The following is a 22169-nucleotide window of genomic DNA, read 5'->3' as shown; positions in this document are numbered from 1 at the left end:
TGAAGCCTGCCATACAGACAGGAAAATGAGATTTAAGGTGAGTTTCCAGTGAAGTGAAATGTAAAAAGTAATCAGCCATGTTATCTGTGTTGTGGAAACGACAACATGCGTGGAAGATTTTTTTCCTCTATCTGTATGGTTGATGACACATATTCCTTAAAAAGAAAGTTCAGGGGCTGGAGAGAGGGGAAGAAAGCTTGCCAGGCAAGCATGAGGACCTGAGTTCTAATCCCCAGGACCTTGTAAAACCTGGGAGACAGGAGGATGCTTGCAGCATCTTGACTGTTAGCTCAAGGCCCAGTGAGAGATCCTGTCTCAAAAGAATGAAGTGGAGAGAAACAGAGCAGGACTCCCACCCCCAATGTCCTCTTCTGGCATCCACCCATACACATACACACCACACTGACACGTGCACATCCAAACACGGGAAATTTCAATTTCAAATGAGGAAGTGTATACGAAGCCCACCACTGTGAACATTTTCCAGAACGTTCTCCAAGACACATCTGTATAGACAAATGTACAGAAAGTATTTATGCATGCATGGTTCATCAGCATCTTCTGGTTTATAACCTGCCTTCTGAAATCGGATACACGCTGTACAATCTTTCTATTTATGGAAATCTAAACTAATTACCACCTGTGTTCCAGGGCACAGCCATGTCTCAGGATTCACAAGGTTCAGCATGCTGAGCTCCCTCATACCAAATGTGGTCTTCTCATGTACCTATATAAATCCTACTGAGTATGTTAAATTGCCTGTTACTTATCAAACTTAATGCAAGGTGAATAGCTGCTTCATAATATTGTTTAGGGATAATGGCAAAAAACATCACTGTGTACAGTTGATATGCTGTTGTTTCTTTTTAAATATTTTCCATCTGAGGTAGGTTAAATCCAAAGACACACACTCCAAGGCCCTGAGTGGTGCTTTGTACCAGGTTTCTATTTGCCAGTGTGTGATTACCTTCAGGTAGTAAGTTCTCTGGATGGAGTGGGGTTGCTGGGGTAATGACATTGAGAAAGTCCTTCAGGTAACAGGTCCCTACCACCAGCAATTGCTCAAGGGGCCTGCCCACCCCATGTAGTAGCCACAAGTGGGCTTTATTAGCTTTTCTAACTTTTGATAATGTGAGAAGTGAAAAAGAAATATAATTTTTATTTAGTAATGTAAGTTTTCTAATGGTGGCTTGATAGATTCCTTCATAAGTTCAATGTCCATTTATATTGGTTTTATTAATTATCTTTTCATCCTACATTTTTCAACCCAGAAGCCTACACATGTGATGTGTTAATACATAACTTTTTTGCATGGTACAAAGACTTATGTGCTTTAAGAAATCTTGCCTTGCCTGGCGATGGTGGTACATGCCTTTAATCCCAGCACTTGGGAGGAAGAGGCAGGCAGATTTCTGTGAGTTTGAGACCAGCCTGGTAGACAGAGTGAGTTCTAGGACAGGCAGGGCTACACAGAGAAACCTCATTCACTCTGTGGAATATAGGCATTCCAGGTGACAGCCACCTCCCCCAGCCTACCCCCACCCCCAACAAAGATCTGTCCCTTTCTGCTACCAGCACATTCTAGAATAGACCTCATCCAACATGCACTTACCAGAACGGAACACAGAGAGCTGGGCCAGCATGGGCACTTGGTAGGGTTTCCCATCACCTGCCACGAAGGTTCGTTTCTTTGTGCTCTCGGGTTGAAACCTGGATTTCCACAAACCCTTGAAATACACTGCATTAACAAGCACCAGTCTGGTAAGGGCACCATCGATCAGATTCGGGGAAAGCAGGTTGTCAATCATACCTGTGAAGTCCGAGAACAAGGGAAAATATCAGGAATGGAAAGTCACATTGAGGGCAATTAGCTGCAGAGACAAGAGAAAAAAATGTGTTGTTTTTTGTATGTTTGTTTGTTTTGTTTTGTTAACATAAATCAGACATTCTGGTCTCATGTAGCCCAAACTCTATGTAGCTGAGAATAACCGAACTTCTGACTCCCCTGCCTGCACCTCCCAGGTGGTGGGATTTCTGTGTGTGGCACCATGCCTGTTTCTGTGGCACTGGAAATTGAATTAAGCAAGCACTCTACCAGCTGAGCTATACCAACAGCTCCTCACCTGCATTTACAAAGCACACTTTTTTATACTAATTATTCTCACTCAAATTGAAAAAAAATCTAAGTAAAACTAAAAACAAATTAAAATCATCAGACTGGTACTGGTTCATTAAGAGTTTTCTAAACTTCAGCTCAGGAAATCACAGTGTTTAGAATATTTACAACATTTAGAACATTTTTATCTGTCTAGAATAAGCTGTATTTAATTAAGAATTATTTTAGATATTTTTGTTGACAACTGTCATGTGGTTGCTGATGAGGGTCCTTGGTGTTTATGAGATAGCTTTTGCTTCTCTTTGTTTTTAAGCAGATAGGTTCATGAAGTCCCCATCAAAGTAAACATTCCAGCTTGTGAAACATCAAAGCTTTAAACTTCATCTCTTCTAGGATGCCACAAACACTTGGATCAATCCCTGGTCATCACAAGCATCCTGAAAACTCCAAGAAGAACTAAAACTGAATACCATGTCCCCATTTAAGGTCTAGGCACTGAACTATGTACTAAGAGCCCAGAGATGGGAAGAAAGGGGGTTAGCCTACAGGAAATGACTTTGAAGGCAAGTGTTCTCTTGCTGGGATGCCAGGATGTGGCATCAGTAGTGAAGAAACAAACAAACTTTCTCGCTCTAGAGTATTGGCAGAATCCTTCAAATGTCACCCATGCTTGATGTTCAGGTTTTATAAAGTTTAAAGGTAGGAGTGGGTGCATGCCTTTAATCCCAGCACTCAGGAGGCCAAGGCAGGCAGATCTGGTCTACAGAGCAAGTTCCAGGACAGCCAGGACTGTTATACAGAGAAACCCTGTCTCAACGAGCACTAAAAAAAAGGTAGGCGTGTATAGGTGTGTGTATTAAATAGGGGTTCCTTAAATCCAAAGATATTAACATTTAGTTCACTAGATTTTAACACACACACACACACACACACACACACACACACACACACGAATAAATTGGTGAGAGTAAAATAAACAGCTTCCAAGGAGGCCAGATGTCTAATTCAAGCAGAGACCTTCATGTCTCTTATAATGAAACTCAAGAAAGAGGAGTCCTAATACTCTCTGAAAGCCTCTGGAACTGGCAATTATCACAGGGGAAGGAAGTTTCTGGTGCCTGACACACAGTGTCTTCAGTGCTCTTCCTTCCACAAGGGGGCATCGCTGCCACCTAAGCCTGGCCCTGGGAGACAACTACAGGCCATAAATAGCCATCAGCCATTCAGTTCAGGGCAAGGGGGCCTCACAAACAGGGTCCTCCAACAGCACTCCTTGAAGCTGATGCCCAGTACTTCAGCTGCTGTTTCTGCCCCTTGTAGAGAACATTACCCAACTGAATCCATCCTTCTCTTTTAAAACCGATGCACCCTGACCCCCCTTCCCCACCTTGCCCCTCACTTTCCGCAAAGTCTGAGGGTTAGTGCCACCAGCCACCACGAAGGTGTTCATTCTAGCCACGTTGAACGAGTCTGCTTCCCTCAGCTACACCATGCATCACGTCACCGCAAGGATTTTTATTCCTTTTTCAGAATGTAGTCAGGGCTCAGTAAGCAGAAGAAACCTCAGACCATTTTATGGAGATAAATTATGGCTCAGGGCTAGGTGTTGAGTATCACAGGGCACACCTGCAATCCTGGCACTCAGGAAGTAGAGGCAGAAGAAATCAAGAGTTCAAGGCAAGCCTCTGTTGGATAATGAGTTCAATACCTGCCGCGCCCGCTGCGCAGCCTATATCCGAGAATGTGCGGAGAGTGTCGGGATTGATGACACAGACCCAGAAGGCTCCTCAAGAAGGCTCTCCTTTTTTCCTACTCTGGCTGGTTATTATATACCCTGACACCAGAGGTGGTGGTGGGTGGGTCAGAAGAGGCGGTTAGTCTTTGGAAAAGGTTGAGGACAGGGTGGTTCCCGTGGGCAAGCCCTTTTCAGGAACTTATTGCCCTGGGCATTGTATTGTTTTTAGTAAACATGTTTTTAGTAAACATTGTCTTATAGCTGCCTGGTCCCAGGCTGATGGGGAAGTGGGTCTCTGCTCAAGGTCTGGTGTCCCCACAAATACCAACCTGGGATACATTATACTTCATCTTGGAAAAAAAGTGAAAAAAAAAAACCACAAACATGCAACGCCTTATATTGTCACTTTTAGGGCAGTATGTGAAATAAAAAAGGAAATGGCAAAAAATAAAAAATAAAAAAAAAAGCAGTAAGAAATGGATAGGTTAGAGGTGAGGGAGCACACGAGAGACCGTGTTGCCATAAATACAGATTGACTCTCCTCCATCCATCTTGGGATGTGATGCTACCTAGTATGTCCCAAGTGGGTCCCTCTCACACAAAGAGCTAAGGATTAGAGGTAGATGCCAAAAGGATTCGGGAAAGCACAAAGCTTCGATTTTAACAAACACACTGAAATGAAAGCATTCAAGTCTGTGGCAGCAAATGCAAGCAAGGTACATCTGAAATGGCGGCCACGGTCCCCAGCTAGCAGAATTTCTGGTGGTTCTCAACCTGTGGGTTGCTACTCCTTTGGGGGGGGGTGTCAATGACTCTTTCACAGGGGTCACCTAAGACCACATGAAAACACAGATATTTATATTGCAATTCATAGCTGTAATTTTGTTACTGTTATGAAGTAGCAACGAAAATAATTTTATGGCTCGGGTCCCCATAGCACGAGCAACTGCATTAAAGGGTCACAGCATTAGCAAGGTTGAGAACCAATGAGCAAGTCACTGTGTAAACAGCTCACTTTGTGAGGGGCCAGGCCCTGTGCTATCATTCACATTACCAAAAAGCCTTCATGAGACTATTATTCAGGCAGTTATCACTAACATATCAATATGTTCTGCAAATCAGGGGCTGAGGCAGGGGGAGGGGGCTGTTCAGACATGTTACCAAGGCTACACAGACGATTTGTTAAGTGGCAGAATGGACTTCAGACTGAGAAAGAACCCAGCCAGCAGGTTCTGTGTCACGCCTGTGACGGCACAAAATTGATCTGGAGCTACAGAGGGCAGCAGGCCAGGCCGGGAGGCACTCAGGCTGCAGCATGCATGGGTCAAGGGGCGGGGCGTCTGTGATGGGAGGATGAGAGAAGCCTTGGCGGCAGGGAGAAGCTGAGGCTGCAGAGGCCTCTAAGTCAGACGGGTAGCAGGGTGAGCAAAGCACCCCGGAGCTAGCTCTCTCTGCAGGCAGCACATGTCCTCAGACAAGCTTAGCAGTTTGGGGACAGAGGTTGCTTGTCTGGAGACCTGGCGCTGCGCTTTGGTTGAGCTGGTAGTGGCTCGTGTTCGTTCCATGGTATTCAAAACAGCCCCGCACAACAGAGAATCTTAAAAATAATAAAAGATTGATTCTTAACTATGTCTGTACGGGTATGTCTCTATATGGGTATGTGCACATGAGTGCAGGTACTCATGGTAGCCTGCAGTGATTGGATTCCCCTAGACCTGAAGTCATAGGCAGTTGTAAGCCAGCCAGCATGGTTGCTGGGAACTGAACTCTGGTCCTCTGCAAGAGCAGCAAGTGCTCTTAGCGCCGAGCCATCTTCTCAGTTCCTACTTCTAAATATTCCCATTTTGTTTGCTTTGAGACAAGCTTGGAAATTTACCAAGAATTTTGCACCATTATTTAAAAGAATTGCATCAGTTATTGATGGCAGTAGTAACTAAGAGCTGGGAGTCACTCTCTTTGCTAAGCCCCATGTGGTTCCCTGATTTTCAATTATGTCATGATAATTGCTAATGACAAGAAATGAAAGATAGGTCTGTTTGTTATTACAGCAGAAAAGCCTGGGAAGCAGCCTGCTTGGGGTTATTATAACTGTGAGATATAAGGAAAGTCTCTTGCTGGTTTTCTTTTTTCCTGTTCAAATTGCATCAGCAATGGTGACGGCCTGTGGTTCCTTGTGTCATAGTATAACATACCTGACTTAGTCTACTACTGCCAGTTCGCACGTATCCTGAGAATTTGGCGAACATATTAAAATAAAAATATACCATGTACTCATGTGTACTTGGACCCAAAGGTAGAGCTATTTATTTAATCACATGTATAAATTCCTTTTGTTTTTCTTTCTATCATTTTTAAATTTTTTTAATAAAAATCTGTTAATGTGTGCAATGGGAACATATATATCTATGATATATAGATATATTGCTATATATTATCTATGAATTTCATTTCAAGTTAGGATGGAGTTGCAGGCTAAGGATGTAGTTAATTGCTTGAGGGTTTATTTAGCATGGGTATAAAGTCCTATATGTTCCACACATGAACAAACTAACAGAAGGATCTGGGTCTCACAGAACTGAAAAACCCTGCTTGAGCTTCCCAGTACAGGTCGTCAGGGGCTCCATCAGATGTGCACCAACGCTACGCAACACTATCTTTTTACAGGTAAAGAAGGACATGACATCACTTAGTCAGCATCAGGACCCAGAGCCATTTCTGTGTGTTATCTGCTGCAATCTGCTACCACCAGACATACATGATCCAGCATCACAAAATCAGCCCTGGACATACACACTATTCTTCTTCTGATAGCAGCACAGTTTCGGGAGTAGACTCCAGTTTGTAGAGCAATTGAGAGAAAATTACTGGTTCACTCCCTGCACATCTTTCTCCACCCCGCCCCCCTCATTAGTTCCTCTGAGATGATCACGTTTTCAAATGTATAAGTAGGATGATGGGTTATGGAGCCTGACTGGAGGTACCCCGCCCCTCCCTTAGAAATTCTTTTCCGGTAAGCTGGGGGCCAGGGAACTGTACTTTAAACCTGTCCCTGGGTAATCCTAGTTCAGGTGCTGATGCTGACTATGTGATGTCATGTCGTTGTACCTTATGTCCTTCTTTACCTGTAAAAGAAGCTTGTTCCCCCATAGGCAGAGTTTACCCTATTGAGTCTCTGCTTCTTTTAAGATTCTAACTTGGAGAGCACATTCTGGTCTTATCATCTGTGAGTGTTAAGTTGTGATTGTTAAACTGTTAAACCTAGAATCACCTTCGAAGGATGAATCAACAAAGGGCTGCCTTGACAGCTTTAACTGATGCAGGAAGAACCAGCATGAACGTGAACAGCACCATTTCCTGGTTTTGTGGACCTGGACTGTGCGGGAGGAGAGAGAGCTAGCTGAGTATGGAGTATGTGTGAGTTTATGTCTCTATGCTCACGAGTGTGGATGCGATGTTGCTTTAAACTCTGGCCGGACTTCCCTGCACTGATGGCCTGGAGTCTGGAATTGTGAGTTAAAATGAACCCTTTCTTCCCTAACTGATCTTTGTCAGGATATTCTATCAAGCAACAGAAATGAAACGAAAACAGCTTCGCTTTGTTGCAATAGGGCCCAAGCTCCTCCTGAATGAGACTTCCGGCTTACGACGAGTCAGCAGGTTTGAAACCCCCCCCCCCCCCCAACACTGGAAAACTCCATTTAATGAGAAGGGTCATCTAAACAAGTAGTCATTATGTGATGCTGAACATGCCATAATGGAGGGGTTTCAAAGCAGTGTCATCACAGGCCAAACAAAGCCAGGGTGGGGGAGGGTGGGGGACCTACAGCTTGGTGACAGCAGATGATGCTGGGATCACAGGAGACACAGAGCCAAAGCCTAAGAAGGCTGTTCCAGGCCAAGGAAAGAGTAGGTGCAAGAAGAGACAAGGCAAACAAGGAAATCTGCTAAACCCATGGGTAAGGGCTCTGCGGGCAGGCAAAGGATGTAGGGACAGCTGTGTTCTTTTCTGCTCCCCACCCTAATGGAGTGGGGGAGGCAGGCAGACTGAGACTTGGGTCATGGGGAATGAAGACGTCTGTCAGAGCCTGCCTAAGCTCACACGGTTCTTGGTAGAGAAAGCAGCGGTCTTGAAGACTACATTGAAAATCTGAGTTTCTACTCTTTCATTCACAAAAAAACGTGAATCTGCACATAATAGGAGAGCTACTCACCCCTGGTTTCATTTTTAACCCAAAAGTTGATGGAATCACAGGCAGAGACTGGGTCCTGGAAGTTAACATTCTGCACTTCACACTGAAACACCTCTTTGTTCCTGGCTGCAAAGGGTACTTCCATCTTAAAGCCATTCTTGACAAACACAGCATTGGCCACCGTCACAATGTCTTTATTCTTCTTGGAGACAATGGCCTTGTTGATCTTCTTCAGCACTTTACCAACTCCTGAAGGAGAAATCAGAAGACATGGCAATATTTTATGATAATTTACATATTAAAAAATTCTTGTTGGGCATTGTGGCTTAACCTGTAATCCCAGGAGTTGAGTGGCTAAGGCAAGAGTATTAAGCAAGAGTTTAGGTTGAAGTCAGCCTAGGCTACAAAGCAAGACACTGTTAAAAAACAAGATGGTTCAGCAGGTCAAGTATTGTCCTGAAACCCATAAGGACTGGCATTCAGATCCCCAGCACCCACATAAAAGCTAGGCACCTACAATTCCAGTCTGCAGAAAGAGGAGGAGACAGGAGAGTCCCTAAGTAGAAGTGGCTGGCTACATAAGCCAATTTGGTGAGCTTTGGGATCAAGTGAGAGACCCTGGCTGAATATTTAAGGTTGAGAGCAATCAAGGAAGAAACTCCATGTCAGCTTCTAATCTTCCCATGGATGCACATGTGTGTTCTTAAACTCATACATGCAAGGAGACATCACATACACACACTTATCATTTGTACTACAGCATATAATAACAATAAGCAAGATAGGAGTCACAAGAGACTAAGTGTGCCTTGTAAAGGGTCTATATCTCTGGAGACACGGATAGCATTAAAATAAACTCCTAAAAGTTCTTGTAAGACCACTTTTCCTGTACCAAGTATATTATGATGCTATGATGTTCTCCTTGTAGTCAGCATGGATGCTGGTCTACTCGGGGACTGGAAACCATGGAAGAAATGAATGGCAGGAAGCTTCCTCATTCAGATTCCCTTCCTAACAGTCTTAAGCACTACTTCCTTTCTTGCCAAGGATTCACAGTGTGATTTTTTTTTCCTAATTTGGAGAAAAGACAACGAATAAAATAAGCATTAGGAAGACCGTTACAAATTGTCAAGTGCCGCCAACCAGAACACTGTGATTTTCACTTGATACTGAGCTTGGAAAGTAAAGAAATTAATTTTACGGCAACATAAGCTTTATTTTACACGAGCCATTCATTCATGCTTCATTTAGTTTGGGGGGCACGAAAAAAGAGAAAAAATATGTCATAAGGATGTGAGATGGGTGTCCCCAGGGAACTGAATTACAGGACTTCTCTAATCACCTGAGGTCTTTTCAAAATTATACTGTCCTATAGCATCCTTCCAGAGTCACCTTGGCAGTGTCTGAGGAATGACTTGTTATTCTGAACATGCATCTTCCTCAGATTCCATGAATACCAGGGCCAGGCCATCTCCCAATCCACAAGGAGAGCTTTACATCATGGACCGGACTTTGGAATCTTCACCCAACTTAACACCATCCTATCGGGAAACCATTGTATGAAACAGCAGGCTTTGGGGGCCATAAGTCACCTCCAAGGTCAAGTTACAGCCCTGGCACTTTCTGACTCTGCTCCCTCTACATGTACAGTCCCTCCTTGTGATAAGCAATTGCCAGTCAACTTAGCAGGATCTAGAATCACATTAAAAACCTCATGGCATGCCTGTGAGGGGTGATTGAGATGGTAAAACTCAGCCTACACCTGGGAGGTACCAACTCCTGAGCTTGGGACCCAGACATAATAAAACAGGAGAAAGTGACCTGAACACTAGGTTTTTTTTTTGTTACATCCTGACTAGGGATGCAACATGACCATCTGCCTCCAGCTAGCTCCTCTGTCATCATTTTTCCTTCAAATTGTGAATTGAGATAAATCCTGCCTGTTGTTGACCTGCTTTTGTCAGGATATTTTGTCCCAGCAAAGAACAAAAGGAACTAATACACTTCTTGAGGGAAAAGGTCAGGGCTCATTTTTCATATCCTCAAACAATCTTGCATCTTCTGTGGTGAATATCACTACAACAAATAGTGTTGGAGCTCCAGCTCCAAAGAAGGCCTCCTGCATGCATAAGTATATCATGAACCCTGATATCACCTTCTACATATGACTGTTGGCAATGCTAGAGGGAAAAAAGGTAGCGGTAGATTGGTAGCCAACAGGCCAACATCATGAAGATGCCAATCATGGTGGATAAACTTTAAAACCAAACCAAAACAAGACCCAACCTCAGTTGCTATTGTGGAACTTTGCTGGCTGACAGGGCCTGGGTAGCAGCAAGAAAGGCCATAAATTTAAGCAGTGACTCACAAAGGTGGTATAAATCACCAACAACCCTGAACGTCCCTGCCAGAGACAGAACAGGACATTCCAAGAGCCCAGCCTTTCCTCACATCCCATAGGTGGGCAAACTGCAAAACCATGCAAAGTCTACTCTCTGTCAACAGGGGATAGCACTGGTCACATGGGACTCCCAACATATGACCCTCCCATATGAGGGTCACATGGAAAACACAAAGGAAGCGGGAATGAGCAGATACAGCCAAGGAAAAGCATTCTTCTACCACTAACCCAGCTCCAAGAGTCTTAGAGCTTCAACAGCTGGAAGGGGCAGGAGAATGTGGCAAGAAAGCTCCGGCACTTTCCAGTGGGGTAACTGCCGCCTTGATAAGAACCATGACTTGTTCACTCAGTGTGCCTGACAGCAAAGAAGAGCTCAGAAGCAGTCCTGTTTCCTCGGGCACTATGGTTGTGGAAAGGGAGGACTAACAAATACGGCCTGCAGATACGTGTTCTGGTGGCTAAGCAGGCAATTCAAAACAAGCTTTCAGTAACACTAAGCCTCTCATCATCCTTCACCTGTATTTGTTGTTACTTGGTTGGTTGGTTGGTTTGTTTGTTTGTCCTTTTGTGGAACTATATATCAAACCCAGGGCTTTGTATATGGTAGGCAAGCCCCAGTCCCAGCACTGGGCTACATCTCCAGGTTCATTTTATCTCTTTGAGATAGGCTTGGTATGTATCCAGAAGGGTCTTGAATGCTTCTCACATCTCAAGTGCTGTGATTAGAAGCATGTTAGTTACCAGGTTCAGTGGCTGGACACGGCTGGGCATTTAGCTTCTTACTTCAGATTTGTAAGTGGCTTCAGATCAGTAGACAAGGTAGGCTGGGGGAGATGATGGCTCAGTCAGTGAAGTTCTTGCCACATAAACATGAGGATCTGAGTTCGGATCCTTAGCATCTATGCAAACCTGCCAGTGTGGTAGTATGTCTATGATTCTAACATTGGGGAAGCAGAGGAAGGTAGATCCCAGAGCTCATTGGCCAGCTCGCTCCCATACTACCAGTCTCTAATGTGGGCATGTTCTACCAGGATGCTTCTTACAACACCAAAGATTTCCCTTAGGAGGAAAACAGCAGTGCTGGCAGACAGAGGTAACATAAAACCCAACAGCTACAGAACCTAACTTCGGGCATGTCATCTTTCCTTTAGAAGACCCTGGCCCTATGTTCCAGATGCCACTGCATGACTTTTCTTGACTGCCCTGCTTCTCAGATTAAGCAGAGACAAAGCCATGGCCCTTCCCGTGCAGGACTCTATGGCAAGGCCTCACAAATGGAGGGAGAGAGTGCACACGAACCGTTCACGCTGTATCTCATCACCGTCGTGAGCTGCTTCTTCGTTCTGCCATCAGCTCCCAGCTGCAGCATGCCCAGGATGGACGCAATCCCATGTGGGGAGACGACGATGTTTTCGTGAGGCCGTGACTTGACGATCTGATTGAAAACCTGGATCCCCGTGTCAGAGCCTAGTTCCTCCAGAGACAGAGAGTTGAACTGGGAGTACACAGAAGACAAAGTCACTGTGGTCAAGATGAAGAAGGGAAAATGCCAATTCATGGTTCCTTCCAACAAGGACGGCCTAAAAAAAAAGCAGATAGAAATGCATCACTCTTTTGTGAACACAAAAAGGGATGAGTAATCTGAACTCAACTAGGTCTGATTTCCTGTGTTCATGATAAGTGAACATCAGATGCATGGGGGTTTAGACAGACAGGGATGGAAAGCAGTAAATTTCCATCTGCTGGGTCCTTAGTATGTACCAGGCACTAGGCTGAAACCAGTATTTAAATCTTGTAACTCTGTCAATCATTTGATGTGTTATTTCCAAAAGTCTTCCATGTGCCAAGCCCGACTGTAAGTGCTAGACGGACAACTGTAAATCTGAGAGGTGTGACCCTGGCCCTTTCAGAGTGTCCTAGAGAGACATGGAGAAAATAAGCCAGCAAGTTATTTGGTAACTTCAGAGCAGAATAAAAGCCAGGATCATAAAGCAAAGCAATGTGGATGAATGAAGGTCACGGGAGGGTCACATTGTAGGGAATGTCACCTCTGTGGCAGGAACACAGATGAGGACAGTCGAAGATTGAGAAAAGAACCAGCCACACATGGATGGAGCACGCCAGTCAAAGGGACAGCAGGACAAAGGGACTGGTGAAGAATAAGTAGGCTATCTGATAGAGGTCAAGGTAGACAGAAATCAAGGGTCACAAGAGACTTCTTAGAGGGTTTTAAACAGAGCGAATGGTTCAGGTTGTTGGGATTTTCTTATAACCACCCAGATTTGATTCTTTTAATGTACCCCACACAACTTTTTTAAATTACAGGGCTGTTAATTAAAACAAATTTCAGTGGTAGCTTTAAAGCTACAACAGGGCAGAACAATTGCTAAATCCATAAACTGTGAGGATGGCATCACTTACACTGAGAATTTCAATTATAGCCATTTGCTTTAAAAATGCTTCAGTCCTTGATTGCCACCGACAGTGCTTTCTTTGGCTACGACAGAGGTAGGAGTTTACATGTATTTATGGGAAAGCAAATACTTCCATTAAGTTAGAACTCAACGGCAGCACTTAGCAAAAACAAAGGCAGAATTTGTGATGTTACTAATTTGATCCCTGCTTTAGAGGCCTGAGGTTTCAAGAGGCACAAATCTCCTGTGGTGCCATTGGAACCCCCTTGTCACCTATGGGAGGTTACAGAGGGAAGCATTTGGAGAAACAGGTGACCTGGAGTGGGAGGAAATCAGTGGCCATGGGAAGAAGAAAGAGTGTGGGCAGGGTGGGGTAAACTATGTCTTCCTGCCTTCCTTTCCCTGTTTTGGGAACTTCCCACAGTAGGTCATGCATACCTGATACTCAAAAGACACTTGTGGGATTAAGTCCTAGGGACGATGAGCACCAATTTCTAATTTAACTATTTTTCATTACATCAAACTAAAGTTTACTGAATGTGGTTGTGGAAATGCTTGTGTTTAGTCCTGAGCATCACAGAGAACTCCAAAACTGGTCCAAGGAAATGCCTGCATCCTGGCTGGGCAAGGAGTGTCAGCACAATCTGAATTCCCCACCTGGTCATCCATGTACTGAGTCACTAAGGACCATTTAAGCACATGTTGTAATTTTCTTATACATTGTGAAATAGGTAAAGTCTAAAAATTCAGAACATTTGCGGTTTTTCCAGAGCTTAATTATGAAATAATTGTTTAAATTCAGCCTGTCTAAATTCAAAATGTGTAAGTGACCTACATACGCTCCCACGTGGGCCTCTGCTGTGGTCAGCAGTGGCCTATTTTGACTTTGGCACCTTGGACTGGCTCTAATACAACGACAATTGCCCGAGTTTCCTGGAGCCTGTTGGACATTGGAGGACTTCCAAGCCCTGACCATGGGAGCTTTACTTACTCCTCTGAGTTAGCTCTGATTTCCTTTTCTCCCTCAAGGAATGCATTTCCTCTTTGAAATTTAACATATCACAAAGTGATAACAAAAACAAAACAAAAAAAATGTGCAGAATGTTTGTCCCAACCAACCTCAGTTAATGACTCCTAAGAAACTCTGTTGGGTGATGGGATATTTGAATAAATGGTTGAATTTGTACACTTGAAAGGCACAAAAAGATATTATGTTGGTTTTGTCACTGGTAGCTTAAAGCTCCTTAGTGATGGGGGAGAGGGAGAGAGAGAGAGAGAGAGAGAGAGAGAGAGAGAGAGAGAGAGAGAGAGAGAGAGAGAGAGAGAGAGAGAGAGAGAGTTTTGAAATAAGGAGGACAATGAGAGTAAAATTCCCGACAGCCCGAATATCTTGGCATCAGCACGGACAGTCTCCCAAACAAAGTTACTTTAGTTACCAGAATTTTTGCTCAGTTATAATTTCTTTTTCCTAAAAGAACAGTTTCATTATAGTGGGAATATTTTTCTTGGTTTCTTTGCCCAGGGAAGTTTTTGAGTGATGCCCATGTTCGGCTTCTGAAAAGCACACTGGGCAGTCTCCCGGCTGTGTGGAACTTGGAATTAGGGCAATTTTTGATGGACGTTCTGGGCATAACTTCTACTTGGCCAAATGCTCTCAAATCTAAAGTCACCTGGCTTGTACACATGTCCAAGAATAAGCTCCTGAGCCTGGAGTAAGAGTGGATCATACATTACTTCAGGCTTGAGTAAGTCCTAATAATGAAATACACTCATGGCCCTATAGATACTGTTCTACATGAAATAAGTGTGGCTGGTTTAAAAATGCTTTCTGTTTATTTTCATTTTTAAAAGAAATCACTCTTCAAACTTGGGTATGAGAGAAAGAATAAGTATTTGGCCCAAATGTATTGGGTAGCATAGATATAGAGGTTCATAAATCTGTTTGAGTGTTTCACTTTCTTGAATAACGTTTTTACAACAATAAAAAGCAATTCATGTGCTTTTGGCCATCATTGAGGGAGATTGTAAGCCTACCAATGAAACTACTGCCACAGGCACAGCTTTCCAATTGCTGGCTTTCTCCTACTCCAAGCCTCTTCACTTTCCAGTAAGGGGAATGCTCCTGAAGTAAGTGGTAAGCATGGTTTAGCGTAGTGAATAACAGGCTGTTAGTTCTGCAAATGCCAGATTAAAAAATGCACACTTGAAAGTATGTCACGTGTCCATGGAGTCATGAGAGAAACACATGCTATAGATTCAGTGGCTTCACCTGTCACATTTACATAGGCAAAGCAGAAACTCTGCCAATTTCACTGTCAGGCTTCCAGTAACTTGCTACCTATTTCCCCCTAACTGTCCACAACACTCTCTTGACCTCAAAAACAAACAAATAAACAAAAATCCCCCACTGGTGGGCTGCGGAGGCCTTCAGCCTCCAATGTCTCTTCTTCTAGGACTGTTTTCTCTTGATGGCCTTTCCTTTCCTTTTTTCTCGGTTGTTCACTTAGTGACCACCAGAGCTTCCCGACTCCTCCTCTGTGAATATGTCACCTCTCTCCTCACCTCTCATTTGGCTTGTTTTCAAACTGTCCCACCTACTCCCCACTAGACAGGGAGGTCAAAACTAGGGACCTTTAGAATCCTGGAGACTACAGGATCTATTTAGAGCCTCACCATTGGCAAGCACTCAATCAGAGGCAGGAGCGAGGGCCTAATCCACTTCTCGGGATTTGGTTTGGAATGTGGTGTTCCAAAAATACTTTAGGAAACTGAAATTCAGGAGACAGCACATACAAGTCTGGATTTAGAGTTACTAAACAGGAAATGTGAAAAAAGAGAGGGGCTGCTACGGCTGGGCCCTCACCCTCACCACAAATGTCCTGTTTCCAGTGCCACCCCTCTGGGAGCTGGTCATGTGCCTTGAGTTCTGTAACTCTCTGTCCATCACTAGCCTGGGCTGCATAAGGACTTGCAAACAGAGCCCTAGACTGATTCATTGCTGCCCTTCTGTAGAACAGAAAATGAGATAGTCTTGTAAACAGTGGTGTTTATTTTCTAATTTTCTATTTAACAAGCTACTTTTATATAAAATATACCTTATCCATAGCACAAGCAGACAATAATCCTATGTCCACATGCTCTATTTAACATAGCAAGTTTATATAAGCAGTTTGGTATGAAAAAAAAAACACAACAGAAGCCTACAGGTTCTGAGACTTGGCCGGATGTTTCTTATCTGCTCTGGGGGACTCTAGAGTGTCTAAAGAAAGGACAATAGTCTATCCTCCATCACTCACTAAAATATATTGGGAGAGCTAACAATAATAAACTACATGTGTGGTGCATATACACATATGTATATGTATACACACTGAATCATATATTCAAATATACATAAAATAAATGGCAAAATATAAGTCTACAATATTCAACATTTAGTGATGATAATGATCAAATTCATGGCTTCTCTCTTACATGTCAAAGATTATTCTGAAACAAACTACAAACATCATAGGACAGCATTCGGCACCATTCTAACATGTGCCCCCTAGATAGGATATAGACCTACAATATCATTATCACTCAGCAAAATCAGTAATGCCTTCATATACTAATTCTCCAACGTTCACACTGTCCTGATTGTCTTCAGTTATGTGTATAACTTTATTTGATTCAAGATATCCATAAGCTCCAGAGATTACAAGTTGATGACCATCTTTTTCAGAACAACAACACAAATCTTATGCTGCTTTACTTTTAACTGTCGTCCTAATACCATAGGAATTTGATAACTGCGTTCCTATGTCTTAGGTAAAATTGATAGAACCAGAGTGGAGTGCTTGACAACAGAGACAGTATGGCCTGAAGAACAGAAAACTTACTACCTGGAAGGTTATCAGCAACCTTGATCCAGAGGCTAAGCCCCTAGACTAATGCAGTTCTTCAGGGAAGGCTGGATTGCAACGGTGCTGTCAAAGGTGTTAGGCTCAGGTCAACTGCTTTGCTTTTGTACCAGGATCCTTGCCCAAGTACCTCCTCCTCCTTTTCTTCCTCCTTCTCCTTTTTTTTTTTTTTAAATTAGAGGTTCCAAAATGGTAGGTGTTCTCATAACGAAATTTGCTTCTTTCACTAGTAGGAATCTAGATAAACAGAAAGCCTCCATAGCTGACTACCCTGAACCTCAGTATGTGTGGGGAAGGTGGAACAAATGCCAGACAGTAGTCAATTCAAAATGGCTTCATCAAACAGTTCTGAGGTCACCAGAGTGTTCTGTTCTGTTTTCTGGTCATTACAAACTCATGTTTTCAACATCTTCTAGAGACTTGATTCACTGTAAATATTATTCTTGTCGAGAGTTGAATCAAGTCACCTTAGGTTGATTCTTGAAACATTCAATTTGATCAGGGAGTGTCCTCGGCTTCCTTGTCTTCTAATTTGACAAAATGTCCTTAGCTTCATCTGTATATTTCCTGTTCCAAGTATAGACAGCCACTTCTCTGGCTCCTTTTAGGGTAAAACACTATTTACAGATTGCATCAGAACGCCCCCATCTCGTAAATCCCAAGTAAACTGAAGCAATACTGGGAGATGGAGAGACTGAAGAGCCACATTTATTTATGTCGTTCTCTGGGGTGTCTCCAAATCTTGAAAGGCAGACTGCCTGCACATAAATTGCCTTGACTCCCAGGGCCAAGAAAACCACAGGGGGCTCATTAGATGAGGCCAAAATTGGGAAGTCCAGCTGACATTAAAAATTGGTAATACTGGTTAAAGTATACTACTAATGTGTAAAAATCAGCGAGTCTCCTGAATTGTGCCTATTGTAAAAAGGAGGGTCACAATAATGCCAGGAAGCTGGAATGATTGTATAGCAACTGATAATATTGCAAGGAAGGTCACCTCCCCACTCTACCCCCCAGTTTCCCTCCATCACTTCTTCCCAGTCCAACAGACAGCCAACGGGGAAAGCTCTGAGCTGCCTCTTCTTCACACTGAGACGCTCCCTCATTGGTCTGCCTGTGCCCCCATTCTTCTGAAGGGCACATGACTGGTAGGAACACACCTGCAAACCACATTTCATGAGAAGGACCACATCTCTCAATAGCTTTCGATGAGGACTTCTCAAAGGAGAAACGGAAACCTTTTATACAGGTTGTGACGCTCAAGATCAAATATTTCCCACTGATATTTTTACCAGCAGAGAAATATTTCCAACTCTCGAGAGCATTTCACAAGCAGTGCTCTAGAGACCCTTCAGGAGTTGGTCTATGAAGATTTAAGGCCCTCTGCAAAGCAGTAGGAAGGGTTCATCCATAAGTAACTGGAATTAATAAGGCTATGAAGCCAAGAAGCGGCTAGGCTTAAACATGGAAGCCAGAAGACTACAACTGAAACTTCTAAAAGCCATTCCTGAAATTAATGTCCCTCCGGCTGTCCTTGTTTTCCTTAAGATAACCAAACCAGAAGAGCAAGCGAGCTAGAACATATCATGATGTGCATCTCTGATAAGTATGGCACAATCCATGTGAGTCAGCATCTTTTTAACTTAGGGAGGGACAAACAGGACACGGCAGCTGGAGCTGCTGTGACTTTAAAATGCCTTTCCAGGTTACCATGGAGAAACTTAAATTCTCCGAAGTTCTTTGTAGTTTTTTTCTTTTTAATGTGAATTCAACAGGTATGCGTGTATGTTTGATCTATGACACTAATTGACTAGGTCAAGAACCAGCCTAAAAATGCTTAGGAAAGTCATTTTCAACCACTGAAACGTATGACAGCAATGGCTGAAAGGGATATGTTTTATTGATAAAGTGTACTCTGGCACCCCAGTTCCTTTAACCCATATATTTTTCATACTGACTTTGGGGGGGTAGGCTAAAGAAGATTGTGGGGATTTGTTAGTTGTCTACTTTCAAATATACAAGATCAGGAACATTTTATCCCCCACTTTCTTCAAGGTTTTAGACTCAATTTGCTTGGGGTTCAAATCCAATTTCTACCATGCACTCACCAGGAGATTCAGAGCAAATGACCCTCTTCATTAAGCCTGCTTTCTCCTCTACTACTTCAACGTGAGTCTTTACGGTTTCTTAAGATGATTTACACAAGCAACAGAGTGGGGCAATGGATTTTGGTGTGCGGTATAAGAAAGAATACAGTGTTTGATAGTGGTGGGATGACAAAGGTGGTGTGTATATCCCCCCAAACCCATTCATATAGTAGGCTATGCTTTTCAGTGTGCAAATTTAAGCCATTAAATCTGTAATGCCTCAGATGGGGAATTTCCTAATCCAGCAACCAAGAGACGTCTTCAGTACTACAGTGATATTGACCAGTGGCTTACATTTTTAAAAAACAGGAAAACAATTTCATTGCATTAAAAAAAAAGGTGTAACAGATAATGTACTTTGGGGATACAAAATAATAGTGAATTCACTAGCACTTTAATAAAAAAGGGAACTGTTTTTTATTATAATATAATTAAGATACATTTTTAAAACTGTTTTTACATTTTAATTATTTGTGCAAGGAGAGTGCACCATGACACACATGTGGGGATCCCAGGGCAATTTACAGGAATCAGTTTGTTCCTTCTGGCATGTGGTTCCGGGATTGAACTCGGGCCAAGAGACTTGGTGGCAAGTGCCTTTACTGTTTGAGCCTAAAATACGTTTTTGTTTCCTTTACCTCCCATTGAGATGCTGTTAATTCAGTCTATACGCAAAGCCAGACCATGAACATAACTTCACCGGTGGTCTTTTGCAATAACACTGATGCTATCTCTGGGTCCTCTCTCATTGAGGAGAACTCAATGCTGATTGAGGTAAACTATGAAGACCAAGGGGCTATAAGAATGTTTTTTTTAAATATTTCTGAAAGCCAGTCTGGAATAAAGATGTATTTTTTTTAAAGCATGTACCTGTTAAACAGCAAACTCCCTTTATAAAGTAACTGTGAGAGAATAAAAGACAAGATCTGCATCCAAAACTGATTATTTCTAGAAGCAAAATGTTTGCAATAAGCAGCTAAACTGGCAACTTTAATTGCAATCTAAATCTCCAATGGAAGGGGCACTGTGGGTAGCCTTTTAGCAGCTCAGCAGACCAGCCTTCTAGCTTTTGTGTGCTCCGTTGCTAACCGTTTGCACCTGCTACCTTTGGACAACTGCCAGTGGGAAGCAAAGCCCACTTTTCTTCATGGGCCTTAAGTGTTTACAGACACTATTTCCTCCCAGAAGGCTAATAGCCATTGACTCCTGGTCTTGCTGTAAATGACTCTCCAGAATGCCCATGAGCTCTGTAGTGGGACTTGGCCCTGATACCATGCCTTGCTTAGCTCCCCCCCCCCCTTTTTTTTTTCGAGACACGGTTTCTCTGTGGTTTTGGAGGCTGTCCTGGAACTAGCTCTTGTAGACCAGGCTGGTCTGGAACTCACAGAGATCCACCGCCTCTACCTCCCGAGTGCTGGGATTAAGTGCCTGAGCCACCACCGCCCGGCAGTTTCTTTCTCCCTTTTCTAAGTCTCTCTCTTCCCATTCCCCTGCTAGGTTCATTTAGAAGGGCTTCCTTATCAAACACCTTGCTGCTTCTGGGAGGACATACACAACCTATACCACCCAAAACTAGTAGTTAATGGCATCAACCCAACAGTGTCACTCACTGTTATGAAAACCAAGAAGTCATGTATCAGAGGTAATTAATGCTGGGTAACTGGACTATTTATTTTTGTTGCTAAGATACTTTTGCTATATAACCTGGGCTGACCTCAGAATGGTCAATCTTGTGCCTCGGCCTCCCCTAGGGTTGGAAAAGATACACTTTAATTGACAACAAGACTATTTGTGATATAATCAGCTATGCAAAATTATACTCATGTGCAAAAAGACTAAAGGACATCATTGAGCTACCACTATACCACTGTTCCTGACAACCATTTCATGCTGCACAGCGCTATGTATTTTGCAAAGTTTCAGAAATGAAACACACATCATGCTTAGAAAAACATGCAGGACAGGATGTTGGATTCAACATGAGCTGAAAGGTGAAAGCTGGATGGAAAGGGAGCAGAGGAAGCTGCAGAGCACAGGAACAAGATGTAAGTCAGAAGACCATGAAGAACTGTAACAAAATGGTATCTACTGGGAAGAGAGAGAAATGTGGACACAACACAGTGAGCTCCTTTCTTATGCGTTACGGTGAATGTTACAGGCTGTCCATGTTCTGTCAATAAACAGAGGCGGCTCTACTCTGATGAGCAACTTGATCTATTTGTCTCTACATCTCCATATCAGACATTTAAATAAAGATAATTATTTATTAATATTTTATGCCATGTATTTAGAATAGTGCCTAGATTATAGAAAGGATTCAATACATGCTTATGAAACAAATTGTAATTCAATGGACGTTAACTGCTCCATTTCTATTTTATGTGCCAGGGGCAATTAAATCCTTCTTCCCAATTCTAACTTGCTTAAAATCTATAGGCTACACCGTTAAGTACTTGGGAATAATAGCTATCATTAACTGGATGCACACTGCTATAGTCTGAATATGTGTACCCTCTAAGAATTCATTTATTGAAGTTCTAATCTGCAATGTGATGTTATCAGAAGCTGGTTCTTGTGCACACATGCCTTTAGTCACAGCACTCCTGAGACAGACATGCCTCTCTGTGAGTTCAAGGCCAGCTTTGTCTACATAGTGAATTCCAAACCAACCAGGGAAATACAGTGAAACCCTGTCTCAATAATAATGATAATAATAACAAAAAGCATATCTTTGAGAGATGATTAGATCTTGGGAGTGGGGCTTCATGAATGGTATTAGTGCCAGTATAAAGGGGACCCCAGAGACAACTAGAGGAAATAATTAGAAGGTATCACCTACAAATAGAAAGCAAGCCCTTACCAGTCACTGTAGACTTTTCTGACTTACATCTGTGAGAAATAAATTTCTGTTGTTTATAAGCTCACCAGTCAGTAGTATTTCACTGCAACAGAATAAATGAACACAGCATCTACTAAATGCCAGACACTGTATTTTACATTGAAAATTCAATTTAATCCTCCACGTAAGAAGTAGGCATCAGTTGTTTCTATATTACAAATGGTGGAAGCTGGGGACCAGAAAAAAGAAGAAAGTTAAGTAACCCTTCTAGATTGCATAGCTCATTCATGGCTGAGAACCTGTATTCTTGGCTAATATGCCACAGTACTTCCTTTGGTGGAGTTTAAAGGCCAGTGAAGGAAAAGGTGAAGAAACACTGTGTTCCTCTACCTGGGCTTACCTCACCAAACACTTGGAACAAACAA

The 22169-nt window shown here is 42.9% G+C and overlaps 1 protein-coding gene across 1 annotated transcript in view; it reads right to left on the bottom strand.

Moving 5' to 3' along the window:
- The window catches only part of Serpine2 (serpin family E member 2), a 60290-nt gene that overhangs the window by 15312 nt on the left and 22809 nt on the right, over positions 1–22169 (bottom strand). Inside the window, exons 2-4 of the mRNA XM_040753233.1 lie at positions 11742–12022; positions 8063–8290; positions 1613–1810 (exon numbers count right to left, since the gene is read on the bottom strand). Of these exons, the coding sequence (XP_040609167.1) occupies positions 1613–1810; positions 8063–8290; positions 11742–12000 (685 nt within the window). The 5' untranslated portion in view covers positions 12001–12022. The remainder of the gene's footprint in view (positions 1–1612; positions 1811–8062; positions 8291–11741; positions 12023–22169) is intronic.

This window comes from Mesocricetus auratus, unplaced genomic scaffold, assembly GCF_017639785.1.
Source record: "Mesocricetus auratus isolate SY011 unplaced genomic scaffold, BCM_Maur_2.0 Super-Scaffold_100010, whole genome shotgun sequence".
In the NCBI taxonomy this organism is placed as follows: domain Eukaryota; kingdom Metazoa; phylum Chordata; class Mammalia; order Rodentia; family Cricetidae; genus Mesocricetus; species Mesocricetus auratus.
Note: the sequence above shows the minus strand (reverse complement) of the source record. Positions and strands in the feature narration are given on the sequence as shown.